At 47.9% G+C, this 25,627-nt stretch overlaps 1 protein-coding gene across 2 annotated transcripts in view; it reads right to left on the reverse strand.

Annotated features, from left to right (window-relative positions):
- ahcy (adenosylhomocysteinase) overlaps window positions 1–25,627 on the reverse strand; it is a 96,329-nt gene that overhangs the window by 27,864 nt on the left and 42,838 nt on the right. For both annotated transcript variants that reach the window (XM_072515424.1, XM_072515423.1), the window contains 3 exons: window positions 18,148–18,355; window positions 11,849–11,936; window positions 11,021–11,138 (listed from right to left, as the gene is read on the reverse strand). In XM_072515424.1, coding sequence (XP_072371525.1) covers window positions 11,021–11,138; window positions 11,849–11,936; window positions 18,148–18,355 — 414 coding nt within the window. The remainder of the gene's footprint in view (window positions 1–11,020; window positions 11,139–11,848; window positions 11,937–18,147; window positions 18,356–25,627) is intronic.

A 25,627-nucleotide genomic window follows, 5' to 3' on the forward strand; every position in this document is an offset into this window, starting at 1 on the left:
TGTTTTAAACACGGAAACTCCCGGCTCTCCTCTCGCTGTTTTAAACTGTGAAACTTCGGGCTCTCCTCTTGCTGTTTTAAACACTGAAACTCCCGGCTCTCCTCTCGCTGTTTTAAACACTGAAACTCCCGGCTCCCCACTCGCTGCTTTTTTTAAATATAAATATATTTTATTGAAAAAAATTTCGATCAAAATTTTTTCCCTTTACAGATCAAACATAACAGTAAAGAAAGTTTAACAATAAACAAATGGCTAATCAACATGGTAATCTAATCATTTAACATAAACTAAAACTTCCACCCCTCCCCCCTGGGTTGCTGCTGCTGGTCATCTGTCTTCCCTCTAACGTTCCCCTAAGTAGTCGAGGAATGGCTGCCACCGCCTGGTGAACTCTTGAGCCGATCCTCTCAGGGCAAACTTTATCTGCTCCAGTTTTATGAACCCCGCCATATCATTTACCCAGGCCTCCAGTCCGGGGGGTTTCGCCTCCTTCCACATGAGTAGGATCCTGCGCCGGGCTACTAGGGACGCAAAGGCCACAACGTCGGCCTCTTTCGCCTCCTGCACTCCCGGCTCATCCGCAACTCCAAATAGAGCTAGCCCCCAGCCTGGTTTGACCCGGGCCTTCACCACCTTGGAAATCACTCCCGTCACTCCCTTCCAATACCCCTCCAGTGCCGGGCACGACCAAAACATGTGTGTGTGGTTTGCCGGGCTTCCGCCGCACCTCCCACACTGGTCCTCCACTCCAAAGAACCTGCTCAGTCTTTCTCCCGTTATGTGTGCTCTATGTAGCACCTTGAATTGAATCAGGCTAAGCCTGGCGCACGAGGAAGAGGAATTTACCCTGCTTAGGGCATCAGCCCACATACCCTCCTCTATCTCCTCCCCGAGCTCTTCTTCCCACTTTCCTTTTAATTCGCCCACCAACTCCTCCCCCTCCTCCCTCATCTCTCGGTATATTTCTGACACCTTGCCCTCTCCGACCCACACCCCCAAAAGCACTGTCCTGAACCCCGTGCCGGGAGCAGCGGAAATTCCCTCACCTGTTGTCTTGTGAACGCCCTCACCTGCATATATCTAAGGAAGTTTCCCCGGGGCAACTTATACTTTTCCTCCAATGCTCCCAAGCTCGCAAACGTCCCCTCTATAAATAAATCTCCCACCCTCCTAATTCCCAACTGGTGCCAGCTCTGAAATCCTCCATCCATTCTTCCTGGGGCAAACCTATGGTTGTTCCTGATTGGGGACCCCACCAGGGCTCCCCGCACACCTCTCTGTCGCCTCCATTGTCCCCAGATATTCAATGTTGCCGCCACCACCGGGTTCGTGGTAAACTTTTTTGGTTAGAGCAGTAGCGGCGCCGTCACCAGCGCCTCTAAGCTCGTCCCTTGACAGGACTTTCTCTCCAGTCTTTTCCACGCCGCTCCCTCTCCCTCCATCATCCATTTACGAATCATCGCCACATTGGCGGCACAATAATAGTCGCCCAAATTCGGTAGCGCCAATCCTCCTCTGTCCCTGCTACGTTGCAGGAACCCCCTCCTTACCCTCAGGACTTTCCCTGCCCACACGAAGCTCGTGATGCTCCTGTCTATTTTTTAAAAAAAGGTCTTAGTGATTAGTATAGGGAGACATTGAAATACAAATAAGAACCTCGGGAGGACCATCATCTTAATTGCCTGCACTCTGCCCGCCAACGACAGAGGCTGCATGTCCCACCTCTTGAAGTCCTCCTCCATTTGTTCTACCAATCGTGTCAGATTATGTCTGTGTAAGGTTCCCCAGCTCCTAGCGATCTGAATCCCCAGGTATCGGAAGTTTCTTTCCACTTTCCTTAGAGGCAGGCCTTCTATCTCTCTACTCTGGTCCCCTGGGTGTATCACGAATAGTTCACTCTTCCCCATGTTAAGCCTGTATCCCGAGAAATCTCCAATCTCCCTCAACATCTGCATAACCTCTATCATCCCCCCCGCTGGGTCCGACACATACAACAGTAGGTCATCCGCGTATAGCGAGACTCAGTGTTCTTCTCCCCCTCTAATCACCCCTCTCCATTTCCTGGAGTCTCTCAACGCCATGGCCAGAGGTTCAATTGCCAACGCGAACAACAGTGGAGATAGCGGGCATCCCTGTCTTGTTCCCCTATATAATGGGAAATACTCCGACCTTTGCCGACCCGTGACTACACTTGCCGTTGGGGCCCCATAAAGAAGTTTGACCCAGCTAATAAACCCGTTCCTGAACCCAAACCTCCTTAACACCTCCCATAAATACTCCCACTCCACCCTATCAAATGCCTTCTCTGCATCCATTGCCGCCACTATCTCTGCCTCCCCCTCCACTGGGGGCATCATTATCACCCCTAATAGTCGTCGCACGTTGACATTCAGTTGTCTCCCCTTTACGAACCCTGTCTGGTCTTCATGCACCACCCCCGGGACACAGTCCTCTATCCTCGTTGCCAGCACCTTTGCTAGCAATTTGGCATCCACATTCAATAATGAAATAGGTCTATAGGACCCACACTGCAACGGATCTTTATCCCTCTTCAGAATTAGCGATATCGTCGCCTCCGACATTGTCGGGGGTAAAGTCCCTCCTTCCCTGGCCTCATTGAACGTCCTCACCAACAACGGGGCCAGCAAGTCCACGTATTTTCTATAAAATTCCACTGGGAACCCGTCTGGTCCCGGAGCCTTCCCTGCTTGCATGTTCCCCAGCCCCTTAATAACCTCGTCCACCCCAATCAGTGCCCCCAGGCCTTCCACCTCCTGCTCCTCCACCCTCGGGAACCTCAATTGATCCAGGAACTGCCGCATCCTCTCCTCTCCCTCTGGGGGTTGGGACCTATACAGTCCCTCATAAAAGGTCTTGAACACCTCGTTTATCTTCCCTGCTCTTCGCACCGTGGCTCCCTTTTAGTCTCTAATTCCTCCTATCTCCCTCGCCGCTGTCCTCTTTCACAACTGATGAGCCAGCAGGCGACTAGCCTTTTCCCCATATTCATACCTCCTCCCCTGTGCCTTCCTCCACAGCACCTCCGCCTTTCTGGTGGTCAGGAGGTCAAACTCCGTCTGGAGTCGTCTCCTCTCCCTGTACAGTCCCTCCTCCGGGGTCTCTGCAAATTCCCTGTCCACCCTTAAAATCTCTCCCAGTAATCTTTCCCTTTCCTTGGCCTCTGTTTTCCCTTTGTGGGCCCCAATGGAGGTCAGCTCTCCTCTGACCACCACTTTTAGTGCTTCCCATACCACTCCCACACTGACCTCCCCGTCGTCATTGACCTCCATGTATCTCTCGATACATCCCCGCACTCTTCCCCACACTCCCTCGTCCGCCATCAATCCCACATCTAATCACCAGAGTGCTCTCTGCTCCCTTTCCTCTCCTAGTTCCAGGTCCACCCAGTGTGGGGCATGGTCCAAAACCGCTATGGCTGAATACTCAGTTTCTTCCACCCTTGAGATCAACGACCTTCCCAGAACAAAAAAAAATCTATCCGGGAGTACACTTTCTGGACATGGGAGAAGGAGAACTCCCTGGCCCTCGGTCTAAGAAATCGCCATGGATCCACTCCCCCCATTTGGTCCATAAACTCTTTGAGCACCTTGGCCGCTGCCGGCCTTCTTCCGGTCTTTGATCTGGATCTATCTAGCCCTGGGTCCAGCACGGTATTGAAGTCCCCTCCCAATATCAAGTTTCCTACCTCCAGGTCCGGTATATGACCCAACATCCGTCTCATAAATCCCACATCGTCCCAATTCGGGGCATATACATTAACCAACACGACCTCCATTCCCTCCAGCCTGCCACTCACCATTACATATCTACCTCTGCTATCTGCTACGATGTTCTTTGCTTCAAATGCTACCCGTTTCCCCACCAATATGGCCACCCCTCTATTCTTTGCATCTAGTCCGGAGTGGAACACCTGTCCCACCCATCCTTTCCTTAACCTAACTTGGTCCGCCACCTTCAGGTGCGTCTCTTGGAGCACAGCCACGTCTGCCCTTAGTCCTTTCAAGTGCGCGAGCACTCGGGCCCTTTTAATCGGTCCGTTCAGGCCTCTCACGTTCCACGTGATCAGCCTCACTAGGGGGCTACCTGCCCCCCTCCCGTGTCGACTAGCCATCACCTTCTCTAGGCCAGTCCCATATCCCGCCTCAGCGCTCCCACTCGCTCCCCAGGCGTCGCATTCCATCCCCGTCCACCCACTCTTTAGCCATTTCCTTTTTGATTTCCACAGCAGCAACCCAGTTGTTCCCCCCCCCCCCCCCCCCCCCCCCCCCGCTAGATCCCTTTCTAGCATGATTGTTCCCCCCATATTACTTCCACAAGTCAGCTGACTTCAACTGACCCCGGCTACTCCTGCTCACTCCTTGACCCCCCCGTGTGGGGAACTCCCATCCGCCTTGCGCCTGTCTTCCCGCCATAATCTTTCTGGCGCGGGAACATCCCTTTATCTGACCCGCCTCTTGTGGCGCAGCTCCCTTTCCTCTCCCCCTCCCATTCCTCATTCTCCGCCTATGTCCCTTCTTTCCCCCCTCACCGGCGCCCACATTTCCTAGTGTCTCCCCCATCCCAATTTACTTCTCTATTTACATCAACAATAACAATAACATTCCCTACAGTATCAGTCCCTCAGTTCCGATCCAATTTCTCCTCTTTAATAAAGGTCCATGCTTCTTCCGCCGTATCGAAATAATGGTGTCTCTCTTGGTACGTGACCCATAGTCGTGCCGGCTGCAGCATCCCGAACTTCACCTTTTTGTGTAACACCTCCTTGGCTCGGTTAAAACTCGTCCTCCTTCTCGCCACCTCCGCACTCCAATCCTGGTACACCTGTACCACTGCATTCTCCCATCTGCTACTCCGCACCTGTTTAGCCCATCTCAGGACCTCTTCTCTATCTTTAAGGCGGTGAAATCGCACGATTGTCGCCCTGGGTGGTTCTCCCGCTTTTGGTCTTCTCGCCGGGATCCAATGTGCCCACTCCACCTCCAAGGGGCCCGTAGGGGCCTCAGCTCCCATCAATGAGCTTAGCATCGTACTTACATAAGCTCCACAGTCCGCTCCTTCCACTCCCTCAGGGAGACCCAGTATCCGAAGGTTCTTCCTTCGCGCTCTGTTTTCTAGGGCCTCAATCCTTTCAATGCACTTTTTATGGAGTGCCTCGTGCGTCTGTGTTTTGACCGCCAGGCCCAGGATCTCGTCCTCATTATCCGTCACCTTCTGTTCCACCACGCGGAGCTGTCTCCTGGGTCCTTTGTGCCTCCTTGAGCCCCTCAATTGCCTGTAGCATCGGGGTCAGCACCTCCCTCTTTAGTAGCTCCACACACCGTCTCAGAAATTCGTCTTGCTCGGGCCCCCATGTCGCCTGGGCTTTCTCCGCCACCATCTTGTGTCTTCTCCCTTTCTGTCCCTTTCGTCGACGATTCCTCGCGCTGCAGCCGCCGCCACCGATATTTTCCTCTTTCGTTGGGGGGGGGGGGGAGAGACTCCCTATTCACTCACCCCACACCGGGTTGAGTTGCCCAAAAATTTCCCGTTGGGGCTCTTAAAAGAGCCCGAAGGTCCGTTGGAGTTGGAGCCGCCGAAACGTGCGGCTTGGCTGGGCATCGCCGCAACCGGAAGTCCCCACTCGCTGTTTTAAACACAAACTCCCGGCTCTCCTCTCGCTGTATTAAACACTGAAACTCCCAGCTCTCCTCTCGCTGTTTTAAACACTGAAACCCCCGGCTCTCCTCTCACTGTTTTAAACTGTGAAACTCCCGGCTCTCCTCTCGCTGTTTTAAACTGTGAAACTCCCGGCTCTCCTCTCGCTGTTTTAAACACTGAAACCCCCGGCTCTCCTCTCGCTGTTTTAAACACTGAAACCCCCGACTCTCCTCTCGCTGTTTTAAACACTGAAACTCCCGGCTCTCCTCCCGCTGTTTTAAACACAAACTCCCGGCTCTCCTCTCGCTGTTTTAAACACTGAAACTCCCGGCTCTCCTCTCGCTGTTTTAAACACGGAAACTCCTGGCTCTCCTCTCGCTGTTTTAAACACTGAAACTCCCGGCTCTCCTCTCGCTGTTTTAAACACTGAAACTCCCAGCTCTCCTCTCGCTGTTTTAAACACTGAAACTCCCGGCTCTCCTCTCGCTGTTTTAAACACAAACTCCCGGCTCCCATCTCGCTGTTTTAAACTGTGAAACTCCCGGCTCTCCTCTCGCTGTTTTAAACTGTGAAACTCCCGGCTCTCCTCTCGCTGTTTTAAACACTGAAACTCCCGAATCTCCTCTCGCTGTATTAAACACTGAAACTCCCAGCTCTCCTCTCGCTGTTTTAAACACTGAAACCCCCGGCTCTCCTCTCGCTGTTTTAAACTGTGAAACTCCCGGCTCTCCTCTCGCTGTTTTAAAACACTGAAACTCCCGGCTCTCCTCTCACTGTTTTAAACACTGAAACTCCCGGCTCTCCTCTCGCTGTTTTAAACACTGAAACTCCTGGCTCTCCTCTCACTGTTTTAAACACAAACTCCCGGCTCTCCTCTCGCTGTTTTAAACACTGAAACTCCTGGCTCTCCTCTCACTGTTTTAAACACTGAAACTCCCAGCTCTTCTCTCGCTGTTTTAAACACGGAAAACTCCTGGCTCTCCTCTCACTGTTTTAAACTGTGAAACTCCCGGCTCTCCTCTCGCTGTTTTAAACTGTGAAACTCCCGGCTCTCCTCTCGCTGTTTTAAACACTGAAACTCCCGACTCTCCTCTCGCTGTTTTAAACACTGAAACTCCCGGCTCTCCTCCCGCTGTTTTAAACACAAACTCCCGGCTCTCCTCTCGCTGTTTTAAACACTGAAACTCCCGGCTCTCCTCTCGCTGTTTTAAACACGGAAACTCCTGGCTCTCCTCTCGCTGTTTTAAACACTGAAACTCCCAGCTCTCCTCTCGCTGTTTTAAACACTGAAACTCCCGGCTCTCCTCTCGCTGTTTTAAACTGTGAAACTCCCGGCTCTCCTCTCGCTGTTTTAAACACTGAAACTCCCGGCTCTCCTCTCGCTGTTTTAAACTGTGAAATTCCCGGCTCTCCTCTCGCTGTTTTAAACACTGAAACTGCCGGCTCTCCTCCCGCTGTTTTAAACACAAACTCCCGGCTCTCCTCTCGCTGTTTTAAACTGTGAAACTCCCGGCTCTCCTCTCGCTGTTTTAAACACTGAAACTCCCCGGCTCTCCTCTCGCTGTTTTAAACACTGAAACTCCCGGCTCTCCTCTCGCTGTTTTAAACACTGAAACTCCCAGCTCTCCTCTCGCTGTTTTAAACACTGAAACTCCCGGCTCTCCTCTCGCTGTTTTAAACACAAACTCCCGGCTCCCATCTCGCTGTTTTAAACTGTGAAACTCCGGCTCTCCTCTCGCTGTTTTAAACTGTGAAACTCCCGGCTCTCCTCTCGCTGTTTTAAACACTGAAACTCCCGAATCTCCTCTCGCTGTATTAAACACTGAAACTCCCAGCTCTCCTCTCGCTGTTTTAAACACTGAAACCCCCGGCTCTCCTCTCGCTGTTTTAAACTGTGAAACTCCCGGCTCTCCTCTCGCTGTTTTAAACACTGAAACTCCCGGCTCTCCTCTCACTGTTTTAAACACTGAAACTCCCGGCTCTCCTCTCGCTGTTTTAAACACTGAAACTCCTGGCTCTCCTCTCACTGTTTTAAACACAAACTCCCGGCTCTCCTCTCGCTGTTTTAAACACTGAAACTCCTGGCTCTCCTCTCACTGTTTTAAACACTGAAACTCCCAGCTCTTCTCTCGCTGTTTTAAACACGGAAACTCCTGGCTCTCCTCTCGCTGTTTTAAACACTGAAACTCCCGGCTCTCCTCTCGCTGTTTTAAACACTGAAACTCCCGGCTCTCCTCTCGCTGTTTTTAAACTGTGAAACTCCCGGCTCTCCTCTCGCTGTTTTAAACACTGAAACTCCCGGCTCTCCTCTCGCTGTTTTAAACTGTGAAATTCCCGGCTCTCCTCTCGCTGTTTTAAACACTGAAACTCCCGGCTCTCCTCCCGCTGTTTTAAACACAAACTCCCGGCTCTCCTCTCGCTGTTTTTAAACTGTGAAACTCCCGGCTCTCCTCTCGCTGTTTTAAACACTGAAACTCCCGGCTCTCCTCTCGCTGTTTTAAACACTGAAACTCCCGGCTCTCCTCTCGCTGTTTTAAACACTGAAACCCCCGGCTCTCCTCTCGCTGTTTTAAACACTGAAACTCCCGGCTCTCCTCTCGCTGTTTTAAACACTGAAACTCCCGGCTCTCCTCTCGCTGTTTTAAAACTGTGAAACTCCCGGCTCTCCTCTCGCTGTTTTAAACTGTGAAACTCCCGGCTCTCCTCTCGCTGTTTTAAACACTGAAACTCCCGGCTCTCCTCTCGCTGTTTTAAACACTGAAACTCCCGGCTCTCCTCTCGCTGTTTTAAATACTGAAACTCCCGGCTCTCCTCTCGCTGTTTTAAACTGTGAAACTCCCGGCTCTCCTCTTGCTGTTTTAAACACTGAAACTCCCAGCTCTCCTCTCGCTGTTTTAAACTGTGAAACTCCGGCTCTCCTCTCGCTGTTTTAAACACTGAAACTCCCGGCACTCCTCTCGCTGTTTTAAACACTGAAACTCCCGGCTCTCCTCTCGCTGTTTTAAACTGTGAAACTCCCGGCTCTCCTCTCGCTGTTTTAAACTGTGAAACTCCCGGCTCCCCTCGCGCCTGTTTTAAATACTGAAACTCCCGGCTCTCCTCTCGCTGTTTTAAACACTGAAACTCCCGGCTCTCCTCTCGCTGTTTTAAACACTGAAACTCCCGGCTCTCCTCTTGCTGTTTTAAACACTGAAACTCCCGGCTCTCCTCTCGCTGTTTTAAACTGTGAAACTCCCGGCTCTCCTCTCGCTGTTTTAAACTGTGAAACTCCCGGCTCTCCTCTCGCTGTTTTAAACTGTGAAACTCCCGGCTCTCCTCTCGCTGTTTTAAACACTGAAACTCCCGGCTCCCCTCTCGCTGTTTTAAACACTGAAACTCCCGGCTCTCCTCTCGCTGTTTTAAAACACTGAAACCCCTGGCTCCCCTCTCACTGTTTTAAACTGTCCTTATCTCATCCTTCATTCCTCGGGCTACTTGTCCTTTTCCAACTGTCTTTTCAAAATGTGTATTCTGGAATATTTATTTCCCAACTTGGTCACCTGTAACCACACCCCTAATGGAAGTAGGGGCTGGAATACTCTAGCTGTTGGGATGCTCAGTTCCCACCTGCGGGATTCTCGGCAGTGTGGTATGGCTTCAATGGGAAATCCCATTGACAAGTGCCGGGATTAGTGAATCCTGCTACTGTGCGAACAGCATGCATCCGGAGGAATACGCAGCTGGAGCACTGGAGAATCCCGCACCAGATCGCTGCTTATGCCACTAATTAAGTTAAAACAATCCGTCTTGGATGGGATTCTCCAGCCTCCCAACTGTCTGTTTTTCAGCGGCGGACGGCATCGTGCCATTCCCTGGCAGCGGGCTGCTCTGCTGCTGTCAGTGGTAATTCCCACATCTCTGGGAATCCCAGAGTGGGCTTGAGCTGCCAGAAGGACCAGAGGATCCCACCGCCAGACAATGGCAGGAGAATTCCATCCCTCGTGCTGATTGAAGTCACTTTATTACCATCATTCCCTGCCTGGCCCTTACCCTCCATCACCGTTAAATTCGATCCTTTCCAGTTTCCACTCCTCTTTACCCATGTCGACATATTTTTCTAATGCCTCAACTTTCATCTTTGGATTTCTCAATCTCCCTTCACCCTCCTCCCCTCAATTAGTTTAAAGCTATTTTTCCCTTGACCATATTTGCTGGTGCAGTCTGAAACCTTTGTACCTCCCCGTCACACCCAGATCACCATTCCCTGTATAACTAACCTACACCACTGCCATGGCTTTTCTATGTAACATTCCAAATCTCCTCACACTTGAAACCTCCCAATATTATTTAATTTAAAGTCTCTGATATTATGATTTCCAAGCATGGTTCAGCTGAAGACTGCCCTAACGGTACAGCTCCCGCTAATCTAATCATCTTTACTGTTACAAGTAGGCTTACATTAACACTGCAATGAAGTTACTGTGAAAGGCCCCTGGAAGCCACATTCCGGCACCTGTTTGGGTACACTGAGGGAGAATTCAGAATATTCAAATTACCTAACGGCACATCTTTCGGGACTTGTGGGAGGAAACAGGAGCACCTGGATGAAACCCACAGACACGGGGAGAACATGTAGACTCCGCACAGACAGTGACCCAAGTCAGGAGTCGAATCTGGGTCCCTGGCGTTGTGAAGCAACAGTGCTAACCACTGTGCCACCCGTGCCGCCCATACCTTTTGCCCAGCCCAGGTGCCAGTGCCCCAATCATTCAAAACCCACCTCGCCTCCACCAATCTACGAGTCAAGCATCCAAACTCTGATATTAGCAACATTTAAGAGGCATCTGATGGGAACATGAATTGGGAAAACAGAGGGGATGCGGAAGGTGTTTAAAAAAAAGTTATTTGTGATCAGCACAGGCTTGGATGGACGAAGGGCCTGTTCCTGCGCTGTACTTTTCTTTGTTCTATTTACACCAGTCCAATTTCTTTGTGTTAACAAGAACCTCAAATCTGTTGGACAATTGCTGTGGCTGAAGTTCCTCCACTGCAGGTCCTCATTCCTGCCTTACTCACAGGTACTAGCCCATACTTTTACAAACGTCAGTTAACTTGATCTGAGAGATGAATTCACACGGATCAGTGCTTTAAACATTGTGAAGCTGCCATTACAAGCTGCTCCCTCAACCCTCCAATATGCCTTAGTCTTCGCCTCAGTGGAACAAGATCATCTGGTGGACAAGAATTTCCCTCACTTAGCTTATCTCAAGATTAAGATAGCGATCATGGTACCAAAGTAGGGCCAGTGTCTGCTGAGTGAAAACAGTCAATAGGAGCTGGATTAGAGCTGCACAAAGAGTTGAAGCTCTGGGGTATCACCTACCTGAGGTTTAATATTCACTTTCTTGCTGGCGTTTTTATTCAGCCATTGTACATCCAGCTCAATATCAAAATGGCCGATGTTACAAACAATTGCATCATCTTTCATTTCTTGAAAGTGCCTGAATGGGGAAAGGGCAGAGGCAAAAATTGAACAAAGGAAAAAGGGGAGAAATCAGGATCGAGGCAATTCAAATTATTAGATCAAATTATTCATTGATGATGGAATTGTTGCTTGAACAAAGATAAAGAATTAGGAGGATACTCCAATCCGTGGGAGACCTGCCGGTCGCTGATCAGTTGGCGATCTAACCAATCCGCTCCCATTCATCGTTTATATAAACGACTGAGGCACTATGTCGGGGGTGGGTGGGTAGGATCAGTAAGTTTGCGGGTGAGACAAAGATTGGCCGAGTGGTTAACAGTGAGGTTGGGGCCCTGGGGTTCAACTCGGGATGGAGGAGCAGCTGAATCGAGCCCCGGCTGCCTGAGCCATCTGGCTCTGCCAGCCCTGGTATCTCCCCAATATCTGCATCATGGTGCCGGTGCCCTCGGCGATGCTTCTCAGTGACGGAGACACGTCCCCCGGTGACTGGGACATTTGATTTGACATGTGCAAGAGGTACAGTGAAAAGTAGGGGAAGTGGGGAGAAACTTTTCCTGGTTTGGTGGGGGGGGGGTTATGATGTTTTGGAATATATTGACTGAAAGTGTCGCTGACTCCATTGTAACCGTCCCCCGGCAGTGGGATAAGTTCTTGATTAAATTGGATATCGAGCCACAGGTGGGCAGCTGAACAGTTAGCAACACTGACTGACTTGTCATTTCCTACCTTCCCACAATGATATCTTTGCAGCCAGTTGTTGTCACAAAGATATTTCCCTCTTTACATGCCTCATCCATGGTTGTCACCTCATAACCTAAAAAACAAAATAAGTTGGATAACTTACACAACAAACAATGAGGCAAAGAAACAGCTTTAAGTTAGCAATGCTCAACTATTCATGCAGCCCAAGCCTCTGATTACTGCCATTCAATAAAGTGCTTAAACCCACAGTTTAAGTTAGTGTGGATGTTAGATGGGGAGAAGGAGAATATTCTATCCTTTGGATTCAAATCCAGTTCAAAGAGAATCTTGGGTCTGTGACTTGCGTGTAAAATGTTCGCAATATTTTGAAATTTGGCTAGAGATTTGACAAATGGAGTACAATGGGGGAAAATACAAACTCGTCCACTTTGGCAGGAGGAATAGAAAAGCAGTATAGTATTTAAATAGAGAAAAATTAAATTGAGGTGCAGATGGATCTGGGTGTCCTGGTCCACAAATCACAAAACATGAATATGCAGGAACAGTGGTTAAGACGACAAATGGAATGTTGCCACTTATTGCAAGGTGTATGGATTAAAAAGTAGGGATGTTTTGCTATGGTTGTACAGACAATGGTGAGAACATATCTGGAATACTATGTACAGTCTAGGTCTCCTTATTTGAAAAATATATATAATTGTTAGAAGCAGCAGAGGGGGCTCCCGACCAGTTGCTGGGACTGGGCTTACCCCGTGAAGAAAAGTTGAACAGCTGAGGCCTATACCCATTGGAGTTTAGAAGAATAAGAGGTGATCTTATTGAGACATACAAGATCCTGAGGGGACTCGGCAGAGTGGATGTTTAGCCTTGTGGGAGAGACCAGAATAGGAGGAACAGTTGGAAAGGGGTCTCCCATAGAAGATGGTGATTAGCAGAATTTGTTTGGAGAGGGTTAGTGAGTCTAAGGAATACTCTTCTCCAGGGAACAGTATAGAATCATAGAATTTACAGTGCAGGCGGCCATTCGGCCCATCAAGTCTGCACAGGCCCTTGGAAAGAGCACCCTATTCAAGCCCACACCTCCACCCTATCCCAACCTTTTTGGACATGAAGGGCAATTTATTATGGCCAATCCACCCAACAGCACATCTTTCGGGACTTGTGGGAGGAAACTGGAGCACCCGGAGGAAACCCACGCAGACACGGGGAGAACGTGCAGACTCCGCACAGACAGTGACCCAAGCCGGGAATTGAACCCGGGTCCCCGGTGCTGTGAAGCAACAGTGCTAACCACTGTGCTACCGTGCCGCCCCACGTAGAGACAGGGTCAGTGAATATTTTTAAGGCAGAGGTAGCCGCGGGGGGGGGGGGGGGGGGGGGGGGGGGGGGGGGGGGGGGCAGGCAGAATAATCTTCTGATCCTAATTTGCTTTATTTGTGTGAAACCACTTCAAACTTTGCTTGAAATAGTGAACCCCCACCGGAGGCTAGAGAGGAAGTTTGGGTCAGAGCCCCTGCAATCTCCTCCCTCACTTCCCACAGCAACCTGACACACAATTCACCTGGACCTGAGGTCTGAGATCTGTCCACTTTAAGCTGCCAACACCTCCAATTCCTTGTCACTCCCTATGCCAATTTGCTCAAGAACCTCAATCTCTCCCTGAATTCTATGTTCGTTCAACATCCTACGGCTCCACCCACTAGCTTTTTCCACTGGTCCCTCGAGAGCCCTCCTCTTTTCCTGGTTATCCTCTTCCCAAAGTATTTTGGGTTTTCCACGACTTTTACCTGTCAGCATTTTCTCATGTCCCCTCTTTGCTCTCTCAATTGCTTTCTCAAGCTCCAACCTGCACTTTCTGTACTCCGTTAATGCCTCAGTTTATTTCCTCCCCTTGCACTCGTTAGATAATCTGTAGTTGGGGACCAATTGTAATGTGTCAAAGTTCGCAGATGACACGAAGATGTGTGGTGGAGCAAAGTGTGCAGAGATCAAAGAGGTATATAGATAGTTTGAGTGAGTGTGGACGGGTATGGCAGATGGATTACAATGTTGCTTGATGCGAGGTCATCCATTTTGATAGAAATAACTGCAAAATGGACTATTTATTTAAATGGTAAAAAATTGCATATGTTGCTGTGCAGAGGGACCTGGGTTGGTTTGCAGGTGCAGCAGGTAATTAAGGTGGCAAATGAAATGTTGCCCTTCATTGCCAGAGGGATCGAGTTTAAAAGCAGGGAGGTTAAGTTGCAGCTGTACAGGGTGCTGGTGAGGCCACACCTCCTGTGTACCGTTTTGATCCCCTTACTTGTGAAAGGATGTACTGGCACTGGAGAGGGTGCAGAGGAGATTGGTTGATTCCATAGTTGAGAGAACGAAGAAATGTACAGCACAGGAACAGGCCCTTCGGCCCTCCAAGCCCGTGCCGACCATGCTGCCCGACTAAACTACAATCTTCTACACTTCCTGGGTCCGTATCCCTCTATTCTCATCCTATTCATGTATTTGTCAAGATGCCCCTTAAATGTCACTATCGTCCCTGCTTCCATCACCTCCTCCGGCAGCGAGTTCCAGGCACCCACTACCCTGTGTAAAAAAAACTTGCCTCGTACATCTCAACAACAAAGAACAAAGAACAAAGAAATGTACAGCACAGGAACAGGCCCTTCGGCCCTCCAAGCCCGTGCCGACCATACTGCCCGACTAAACTACAATCTTCTACACTTCCTGGGTCCGTATCCTTCTATTCCCATCCTATTCATATATTTGTCAAGATGCCCCTTAAATGTCCCTATCGTCCCTGCTTCCACTACCTCCTCCGGTAGCGAGTTCCAGGTACCCACTACCCTCTGCGTAAAAAACTTGCCTCATACATCTACTCTAAACCTTGCCCCTCTCACCTTAAACCTATGCCCCCTAGTAATTGACCCCTCTACCCTGGGGAAAAGCCTCTGACTATCCACTCTGTCTATGCCCCTCATAATTTTGTATACCTCTATCAGGTCGCCCCTCAACCTCCTTCGTTCCAGTGAGAACAAACCGAGTTTATTCAACCGCTCCTCATAGCTTATGCCCTCCATACCAGGCAACATTCTGGTAAATCTCTTCTGCACCCTCTCTAAAGCCTCCACATCCTTCTGGTAGTGTGGCGACCAGAATTGAACACTATACTCAAAGTGTGGCCTAACTAAGGTTCTATACAGCTGCAACATGACTTGCCAATTCTTATACTCAATGCCCCGGCCAATGAAGGCAAGCATGCCGTATGCCTTCTTGACTACCTTCTCCACCTGTGTTGCCCCTTTCAATGACCTGTGGACCTGTACTCCTAGATCTCTTTGACTTTCAATACGCTTGAGGGTTCTACCATTCACTGTATATTCCCTACCTGCATTAGGCCTTCCAAAATGCATTACCTCACATTTGTCCGGATTAAATTCCATCTGCCATCTCTCCACCCAAGTTTCCAAACAATCTAAATCCTGCTGTATCCTCGGACAGTCTTCCACCGCTACCCGCAATTCCACCAACCTTTCTGTCGTCTGCAAGCTTACTAATCAGACCAGATACATTTTCCTCCAAATAATTTATATATACTACGAACAGCTAAGGTCCCACCACTGATCCCTGCGGAACACCATTAGTCATAGCCCTCCAATTAGAAAAGCACCCTTCCATTACTACTCTCTGCCTTCTATGACCTAGCCAGTTCTGTATCCACCTTGCCAGCTCACACGTGTGACTTCACCTTTTGTACCAGTCTACCACGAGGGACCTTGTCAAAGACCTTACTGAAGTCCATATAGACAACATCCACTGCCCTACCTGCATCAATCATCTTTGTGACCTCTTCGAAAAACTCTATCAAGTTAGTGAGACAAGACCTCCCCTTCACAGAACCATGCTGCCTCTCACTAATTCGTCCATTTGCTTCCAAATGGGAGTAGATCCTGTCTCAAAGAATTCTCTCCAGTAATTTCCCTACCACTGACGCAAGGCTCACCGGCCTGTCGTTTCCTGGATTATCCTTGCTACCCTTCTTAAACAAAGGAACAACATTGGCTATTCTCCGGTCCTCCGGGACATCACTTGAAGACAGTGCGGATCCAAAGATTTCTGTCAAGGCCTCAGCAATTTCCTCTCGCCTCCTTCAGTATTCTGGGGTATATCCCATCAGGCCTGGGGACTTACGTACCTTAATATTTTTTAAGACACCCAACACTTCATCTTTTTGGATCTCAATGTGACCCAGGCTATCTACACACCCTTCTCCAGACTCAACATCCACCAAGTCCTTCTCTTTGGTGAATACTGATGCAAAGTATTCATTTAGTGCCTCGTCCATTTCCTCTGGCTCCACACAGATTCCCTTGCCTATCCTTCAGTGGGCCAACCCTTTCCCTGGCTACCCTCTTGCTTTTTATGTATGTGTAAAAAGCCGTGGGATTTTCCTTAACCCTATTTGCCAATGACTTTCCGTGACCCCTTGTAGTCCTCCTGACTCCTTGCTTAAGTTCCTTCCTACTTTCCTTATATTCCACACAGGCTTAGTCTGTTCCCAGCCTTTTAGCCCTGACATATGCCTCCTTTCTCTTTTTGACGAGGTCTACAAATATCTCTCGTTATCCAAGGTTCCTGAAATTTGCCGTATTTATCCTTCTTCCTCACAGGAACATGCCTGTCCTGAATTCCTTTCAACTGACACAAAAGCCTCCCACATGTCAGATGTTGATTTACCCTCAAACATCCGCCCCCAATCTAGGTTCTTCAGTTCCCGCCTAATATTGTTATAATTAGCCTTCCCCCAATTTAGCACATTCACCCTAGGACCACTCTTATCCTTGTCCACCAGCACTTTAAAACTTCCAACATTGAGGGCATTTAAAAGTTTATTGGATAAACATATGGATGATAATGGTATAGTGTAGGTTAGATGGCTTTTGTTTTGGTGCAACATCGTGGGCCGAAGGGCCTGTACTGCGCTGTATTGTTCTATGTTCTATGAATTGTGGTCACTGTTCCCGAAATGCTCCCCTACTGAAACCCTTCAACTAAGGGGAACAGCTGCTCCCTACCCACCCTGTCCCTCATAATCTTGTCCACCTCAATCAGGTCACCCCTCAGTCTTCTTTGCTCCAGCGAAAACAACCCAAGCCTATCCAACCTCTCTTCATAACTTAAATGTTCCATCCCAGGCAACATCCTGGTCAATCGCCTCTGCACCCCCTCCAGTGCAATCACATCCTTCCTATCATGGGGCGACCAGAACTGCACACAGTACTCCAGCTGTGACTTCACCAATGTTCTATCCAACTCCATCGTGACTTCTTCCTTTTGTAATCTACACCGCAATTGATGTGGCAACTAGGGGCTTTTCACAGTAACTTCATTGCAATATTAATGGGATGAGGATTAGGTCAAGTGCCTTTCGTGTGGCAGTGCAGACTCTTTGGGCCTAAGGGCCTTTCCGGCACTATTTTCTGATGAGTCTGTGAATCTAGAACTCAAGGCTTGAAAGGTACTAAAGGCGGGGGACCCCTTACAGCATTTAGAGGAGCACTTGAAACGCCATTTTGTACAAGGCTACGGACCAAGTGCGGTGTCTGGCTAATAGCTTCCCCTCAAACAATATCACAAAAGCAATGATCTGGTCATTACCATGTTCCTGTTTATGGGAGCTTGCTGTGCTCAAATTAGCTGCCACATTTTCCAAAAGATAAAAGTGACTGCACTTCAAAAGTACATAATTGGCTTTAAAACATTTTGGGACGTCTGGTGGTCATGAAAGACGAAAGGCAGCTTTTACACAGATGCAAAGGCACCAGTTGTTGTCTTGTGCCAAAGTCATAGTCCATTGCTAATTGCTGGCATATTCTCAATCTCCATGTGAAAGCCAGTGAGTACGAGACTATTGGACAATGTAAACATTTTGACCAAGCTCAGTCCCATTCTCACTTCGTTTACAAAATAAATCTACCCACCTCAGGATTTCAATGATTCATTGAGCTAGCATCTATTTTGGTTTGTGTGTGCGCATGCATCATCCTTCTGCCATCCTTTACATGAAGACATTTCAACCAATGTTTCAGAATGAGCTGGCTGATTTTCTCTTCCCGGTCAATTCTTTTTCCAATTTAGCGTGGTCAACCCACTTAACTTGCACATCTATGGACTGTGGGAGGAAACCGGAGCACCCAGAGGAAACCCACGCAGACACGGGGAGAATGTGCAGACTCCGCACAGACAGTCATCAGAGGCCGGAATTGAACCCGGGTCCTTGGCACTGTGAGGCAGCAGAGCTTGGATATGGACTCCAGCATCCTTACCTTCCATAGCAGCCTGGAGAGCATTGATGGGGTCAATTTCTGCTACAATAACTCTGGCTCCAAAACCTCGAAGAGCCTGTGCACAGCCCTTGCCCACGTCACCGTATCCTGCCACCACTGCCACTTTTCCAGCAATCATAACATCCGTGGCACGCTTAATACCATCAATAAGAGATTCTCGGCACCCATACAGATTATCAAACTTGCTCTAGAAGAAAAGATTGAAACAGAAATGAGAAACCAACAAAATAACTTTGCTGCCCACCACCGCCCCTCACTTCACCCAATCTTCATTCTGTGACTTTCACTTTAGTAATGGAGAGGGATAGGTGCGTGCAACAGGGCAAGGTTTACAATTGGGGGAAGGGTAAATACGATGTTGTCAGACAAGAATTGAAGTGCATAAGTTGGGAACATAGGCTGGCAGGGAAGGACACAAGTGAAATGTGGAACTTGTTCAAGGAACAGGTGCTACGTGTCCTTGATATGTATGTCCCTGTCAGGCAGGGAAGAGATGGTCGAGTGAGGGGACCATGGTTGACAAGAGAGGTTGAATGTCTTGTTAAGAGGAAAAAGGTGACTTATGTAAGGCTGAGGAAACAAGGTTCAGACAGGGCATTGGAGGGATACAAGATAGCCAGGAGGGAACTGAAGAAAGGGATTAGGAGAGCTAAGAGAGGGCATGAACAATCTTTGGCGGGTAGGATCAAGGAAAACCCTAAGGCCTTTTACACATGTGAGAAATATGAGAATGACTAGAGCGAGGGTAGGTCCGATCAAGGACAGTAGCGGGAGATTGTGTATTGAGTCTGAAGAGATAGGAGAGGTCTTGAACGAGTACTTTTCTTCTGTATTTACAAATGAGAGGGGCGATATTGTTGGAGAGGACCGTGTGAAACAGATTGGTAAGCTCGAGGAAATACTTGTTAGGAACGAAGATGTGTTGGGCATTTTGAAAAACTTGAGGATAGACAAGTCCCCCGGGCCTGACGGGATATATCCAAGGATTCTATGGGAAGCAAGAGATGAAATTGCAGAGCCGTTGGCAATGATCTTTTCGTCCTCACTGTCAACAGGGGTGGTACCAGGGGATTGGAGAGTGGCGAATGTCGTGCCCCTGTTCAAAAAAGGGACTAGGGATAACCCTGGGAATTACAGGCCAGTTAGTCTTACTTCGGTGGTAGGCAAAGTAATGGAAAGGGTACTGAAGGATAGGATTTCTGAGCATCTGGAAAGACACTGCTTGATTAGGGATAGTCAGCACAGATTTGTGAGGGGTAGGTCTTGCCTTACAAATCTTATTGAATTCTTTGAGGAGGTGACCAAGCATGTGGATGAAGGTAAAGCAGTGGATGTAGTGTACATGGATTTTAGTAAGGCATTTGATAAAGTTCCCCATGGTAGGCTTCTGCACAAAGTAAGGAGGCATGGGATAGTGGGAAATTTGGCCAGTTGGATAACAAACTGGCTAACCGATAGAGGTCAGAGAGTGGTGGTGGATGGCGATTATTCAGCCTGGATCCCAGTTACCAGTGGCGTACCGCAGGGATCAGTTCTGGGTCCTCTGCTGTTTGTGATTTTCATTAATGACTTGGATGAGGGAGTTGAAGGGTGGGTCAGTAAATTTGCAGACGATACGAAGATTGGTGGAGTTGTGGATAGTAAGGAGGGCTGTTGTCGGCTGCAAAGAGACATAGATAGGATGCAGAGCTGGGCTGAGAAGTGGCAGATGGAGTTTAACCCTGAAAAGTGTGAGGTTGTCCATTTTGGAAGGACAAATATGAATGCGGAATACAGGGTTAACGGTAGCGTTCTTGGCAATGTGGAGGAGCAGAGAGATCTTGGGGTCTATGTTCATACATCTTTGAAAGTTGCCACTCAAGTGGATAGAGCTGTGAAGAAGGCCTATGGTGTGCTCGCGTTCATTAACAGAGGGATTGAATTTAAGAGCCGTGAGGTGATGATGCAGCTGTACAAAACTTTGGTAAGGCCACATTTGGAGTACTGTGTACAGTTCTGGTCGCCTCATTTTAGGAAGGATGTGGAAGCTTTGGAAAAGGTGCAAAGAAGGTTTACCAGGATGTTGCCTGGAATGGAGAGTAGGTCTTGCGAGGAAAGGTTGAGGGTGTTAGGCCTTTTCTCATTAGAACGGAGAAGGATGAGGGGCGACTTGATAGAGGTTTATAAGATGATCAGGGGAATAGATAGAGTAGACAGTCAGAGACTTTTTCCCCGGGTGGAACAAACCATTACAAGGGGACATAAATTTAAGGTGAAAGGTGGAAGATATAGGAGGGATATCAGAGGTAGGTTCTTTACCCAGAGAGTAGTGGGGGCATGGAATGCACTGCCTCTGGAAGTAGTTGAGTCAGAAACATTAGGGACCTTCAAGCAGCTATTGGATAGGTACATGGATTATGGTTAAATGATATAGTGTAGATTTATTTGTTCTCAAGGGCAGCACGGTAGCATTGTGGATAGCACAATTGCTTCACAGCTCCAGGGTCCCAGGTTCGATTCCGGCTTGGGTCACTGTCTGTGCGGAGTCTGCACGTCCTTCCCGTGTCTGCGTGGGTTTCCTCCGGGTGCTCCGGTTTCCTCCCACAATCCAAAGATGTGCGGGTTAGGTGAATTGGCCAATGATAAATTGCCCTTCATGTCCAAATTGCCCTTGGTGTTGGGTGGAGGTGTTGAGTTTGGGTGGGGTGCTCTTTCCGGGGGCCGGTGCAGACTCGGGGGGCCGAATGGCCTCCTTCTGCACTGTAAATTCAATGATAATCTATGATTAATCTAGGACAAAGGTTCGGCACAACATCGTGGGCCGAAGGGCCTGTTCTGTGCTGTATTTTCTATGTTCTATGTTCATTCCCTGTTCTCAGGCATCAACTCTTTGCTGGAGTAGGTGCAATGGTAAAACATTCATTTATGGGCCAGTGTCTGGGGATCGTTGGAAAACTGCACATAATGAAGAACATAAATTGCAGGAGTCGATCATCCAGTCCCTCGAGCCCCTCCACCATTCGATACAATGAAGGCTGATCATCTGCCTCAACCTATCTCCTTTAAGCTCACTCCCCATATCCTTTGATTCTCCAAGAGAACAAAATTCTGTCCATTTTAGTCTTAAATATACTCAACAATCAGGAACCCATAAACTCCTGTTGAATCTTTCATTTAGATCATGGCTGATCTGGGATCTAACTATATACCCACCTTTGCCCCATATCCCCAACAATCCATCTCAAATTTAAAATTAACAATTGATCTTGCATTAATTGCAATTTCCAGAGCAAGTTCTAAACTTCTCTCGTTCTTTGCGTCAAGAAACACTTCCTACTTTTACTCCTGAAAAGGCCAGCTCTCATTTTTAGACGCTAATGTTGGAATCCCCCAGCTAGAGGAAATAATCCCAATTAACCCATCTCGATCCCTTAACATAATCATTGAAAATTTCTACAAGATGGATGTGATTTCTGGACAGGTTGGAGTTGCCATGAATACATATGGAGATGTCAGATAGGCTGGAATGTTTGCTTTGCAACAGAGGAAGCAGAGCAAAGATGTAATTGAGGGTTAAAATGTTCAAGGGCTTGGATAGAAAGGGCCTATTGCTGTTAGTAATGAGGTCAATAGCAGAGGATACAAAGCAACGGTAGGAGGATTCGAGGAGTTGAGAAAGTTGTCCATCCAGAAGGTAGTGGGAGTGTGGAACTCAGCTTAAAAGAATGGAGAGGCAGAAATCCTCATTTACAAATACTGGACTAGAAACAGTTGGAATAACAGGACATTTCCTGGTCGTCACTCGTGAGGTGCTGCTACGATCAGTGTTATGAATTAGGTGAGGGTATTGAGTGTAATGTATTTAATGATGATACAAAGTTAGGTGTAACAATAAAATGCAAAGAGGGCAGAAGGAGTGCGCAAGGGTACATATACAGGTGACAGATGGATCATATCAGGACATGCAAAATTGTCCAGCTTGGTAGAAAGAACAAAACAAAATATATATATATATATATATATATTTTTTTTGTTTTTTATATAAAAGATGACAAATGTTTGTATTCAGAGGAATTTGCTTTTCTGCACATAAATCAAAGCTAACATGGAGGCATAGCGAGAAATGCAGAGGGATTGGATATAAAAGAGCAAGGAAATTATCAACTTTTCCAAAAAGGAATAACAGGCCAATCAGTTTAACATCAGTAGTAGACAAGCTTCTGGAAACAATTAAAGTTCAATGTGGAGAAGTGCGAGGTGAAGCATTTTGGTAGGAAGAACGTGGAGACACAATATAAAATAAGGGGTAAAATTCTCAAAAAGGTGCAGGACCTGGGTATATCTGTGCATAGATCATGGAAGGTGACAGGACAGGTGGAGAACGCAGTTAATAAAGCAGATTGTAGGGTACAGAATGCAAGAGCAAGGAGTTTAAGGTGAACTTATACCAGACATTAGTTAGACCCCAGCTGAGTATTGTGCAGAGTTTTGTCTGGCATACTCAAGAGAGACACTAACTGGAAATTAGCCCAAAGATTCTTATCCTTACACCATAAGAATATAAGACATAGGAGCAGAATTAGGCCACTCAGCCCATCGAGTCTGCTCCGCCATTCAATCATGGCCGATATTTTTCTCATCCCCATTCTACCTTCACCCCATAACCCCGGATCCCCTTATTAATCAAAAAAATATCTATCTCTGTATTAAAGACACTCAGTGAATTGGCCTCAACAGCCTTCTGTGGCAAAGGGTTCCACAGATTCACCACCCTCTGGCTGAAGACATTCCTCCTCATCTGTTTTAAAGGATCGTCCCTTTAGTCTGAGATGGTGTCCTCTGCTTCTAGTTTTTCCTACAAGTGGAAACATCCTCTCCACGTCCACTCGATCCAGGCCTCGCAGTATCCTGTAAGTTTCAATAAAATCCCCCCTCATCCTTCTAAACTCCAACGAGTACAGACCCAGAGTCCTCAATCAGTCCTCATACAAGTTCTTCATTCCAGGGATCATTCTTGTGAACCTCCTCTGAACCCTTTCCAAGGCCAGCACATCCTTCCTTAGATACAGGGCCCAAAACTGCTCACAATACTCCAAATGGGGTCTGACCAGAGCCTTATACAGCCTCAGAAGTACATCCCTGGTCTTGTATTCTAGCCCTCTCAACATGAATGCTAACATTGCATTTGACTTCCTAACTGCCAACTGAGCCTGCACGTTAACCTTAAGAGAATCGTGAACAAGGACTCCCAAGCTCCTCTGTGCTTCTGCTTTTCGAAGCATTTCCCCATTTAGAAAATAGTCTATGCCTAAATTCCTCCTTCCAAAGTGCAAACCTCACACTTTTCCACATTGTATTTAATTTGCCACTTCATTGCCCACTCTCCGAGCCTGTCCAAATCCTTCTGCAGCCCCCTTCCTTCCTCAATACTACCTGCCCCTCCACAGATCTTTGTATCATCTGCAAACTTAGCAACAGTGCCTTCAGTTCCTTCTTCCAGATCATTAATGTATATTGTGAAAAGTTGTGGACCCAGCACAGACCCCTGAGGCACACCACCAGTCACCAGCTGCCATCCTGAAAAAGACCCCTTGTTTAAGGGTAACAAGGATAATCCAGGGAACTACAGGCCAGTGAGCCTTACGTCAGTGGGAGGGAAATTACTGGAGAGAGTTCTTAGAGACAGGATCTACTCCCATTTGGAAGCAAGTGGACGTATTAGCGAGAGGCAGCACGGTTTTGTGAAGGGGAAGTTGTGTCTCACTAACTTGATTAGAGTTTTTCTAGGAGGTCACAAAGAAGACTGATGCAGGTAGGGCAGTGGATGTTGTCTATATGGACTTCAGTAAGGCCTTTGACAAGGTCCCTCATGGCAGACTGGCACAAAACGTGGAGTCACTGGGGATCAGAGATGAGCTGGCAAGATGGATACAGAACTGGCTAGGTCATAGAAGGCAGAGAGTAACAATGGAAGGGTGCTTTTCTAATTGGAGGGCTGTGAATAGCGGTGTTCCGCAGGGATCAGTGCTGGGACCTTTGCTGTTCGTAGTATATATAAATGATTTGGAGGAAAATGTAACTAGTCTAATTGGTAAGTTTGAGAACGACACAAAGGTTGGTGGAATTGCAGATAGCGATGAGGACCGTCAGAGGATACAGCAGGATTTAGATCGTTTGGAGACTTGGGCGGAGAGATGGCAGATGGAGTTTAATCCGGACAAATATGAGGTAATGCATTTTGGAAGGTCTAAAACAGGTAGGGAATAACCAGTGAATGGTAGAACCCTCAAGAGCATTGACAGTCAGAGAGATCTAGGTGTACAGGTCCACAGGTCAATGAAAGGGGAAACACAGGTGGAGAAGGTTGTCAAGAAGGCATTAGGCATGCTTGCCTTCATTGGCCGGGGCATTGAGTATAAGAATTGGCAAGTCATATTGCAGTTGTATAGAACCTTAGTTAGACCACACTTGGAGTATAGTGTTCAATTCTGATCACCACACTACCAGAAGGATGTGGAGTATTTAGAGGCTGCAGAAGAGATTTACCAGGATGTTGCCTGGTATGGAGGGCATTAGCTATGAGGAGAGGTTGAATAAACTTGGTTTGTTCTCACTGGAACAAAGGAGGTTGAGGGGCGACCTGATAGAGGTCTACAAAATTATGAGGGCATAGACAGAGTGAATAGTCAAAGACTTTTCCCCAGGGTAGAGGGGTCAATTACTTGTGAACATAGGTTTAAGGTGCGAGGGGCAAGGTTTAGAGGAAATGTACAAGGCAAGTTTTTTTTTATACAGAGGGAAGTGGGTGCCTGGAACTCGCTACCGGAGGAGGTGGTGGAAGCAGGGACGATAGGGACGTTTAAGGGGCATCTTGACAAATACATGAATAGGATGGGAATAGAGGGATACGGACCCAGGAAGTGTAGAAGATTGTAGTTTAGACGGGCAGCATGGTCGGCGCAGGTTTGGAGGGCCGAAGGGCCTGTTCCTGTGCTGTACTTTTCTTTGTTCTTTGTTCTATTTCCCAATTCTCTGCCTTCTGCCAGTCAGCCAATCCTCTTACCCTGAACACCATGGGCTCTTAACTTATTCAACAGTCTCCTATGCGGCACCTTGACCAAGGCCTTCTGGAAATCTAAATAAATTACGTCCACTGGTTCTCCTTTGTCGAACGTCCTTGTTACCTCCTCAAAAGAGCTCTAACAGATGTCAGACAAGACCTCCCTTTGACAAAGCCGTGCTGATTCAGTCCTATTTTACCATGCACTTTCAAGTGCTTTGCGATCTTATCTTTAATAAAAGATTCTAAAATCTTACAAATGACCGAAGTCAGGCTAACCGGCCTATAATTTCCCGTCTTCGACCTGCCTTCCTTCTTAAACAGTCATGTTACATTAGCCACTTTCCAGTCACCAAAAAACCATCTCTTAAACATTCCACAAATTCCTTTTCTTGGGATCCACTACCAACCTGATTTTCC

Source organism: Scyliorhinus torazame, chromosome 8 (assembly GCF_047496885.1).
Source record: "Scyliorhinus torazame isolate Kashiwa2021f chromosome 8, sScyTor2.1, whole genome shotgun sequence".
NCBI lineage: Eukaryota > Metazoa > Chordata > Chondrichthyes > Carcharhiniformes > Scyliorhinidae > Scyliorhinus > Scyliorhinus torazame.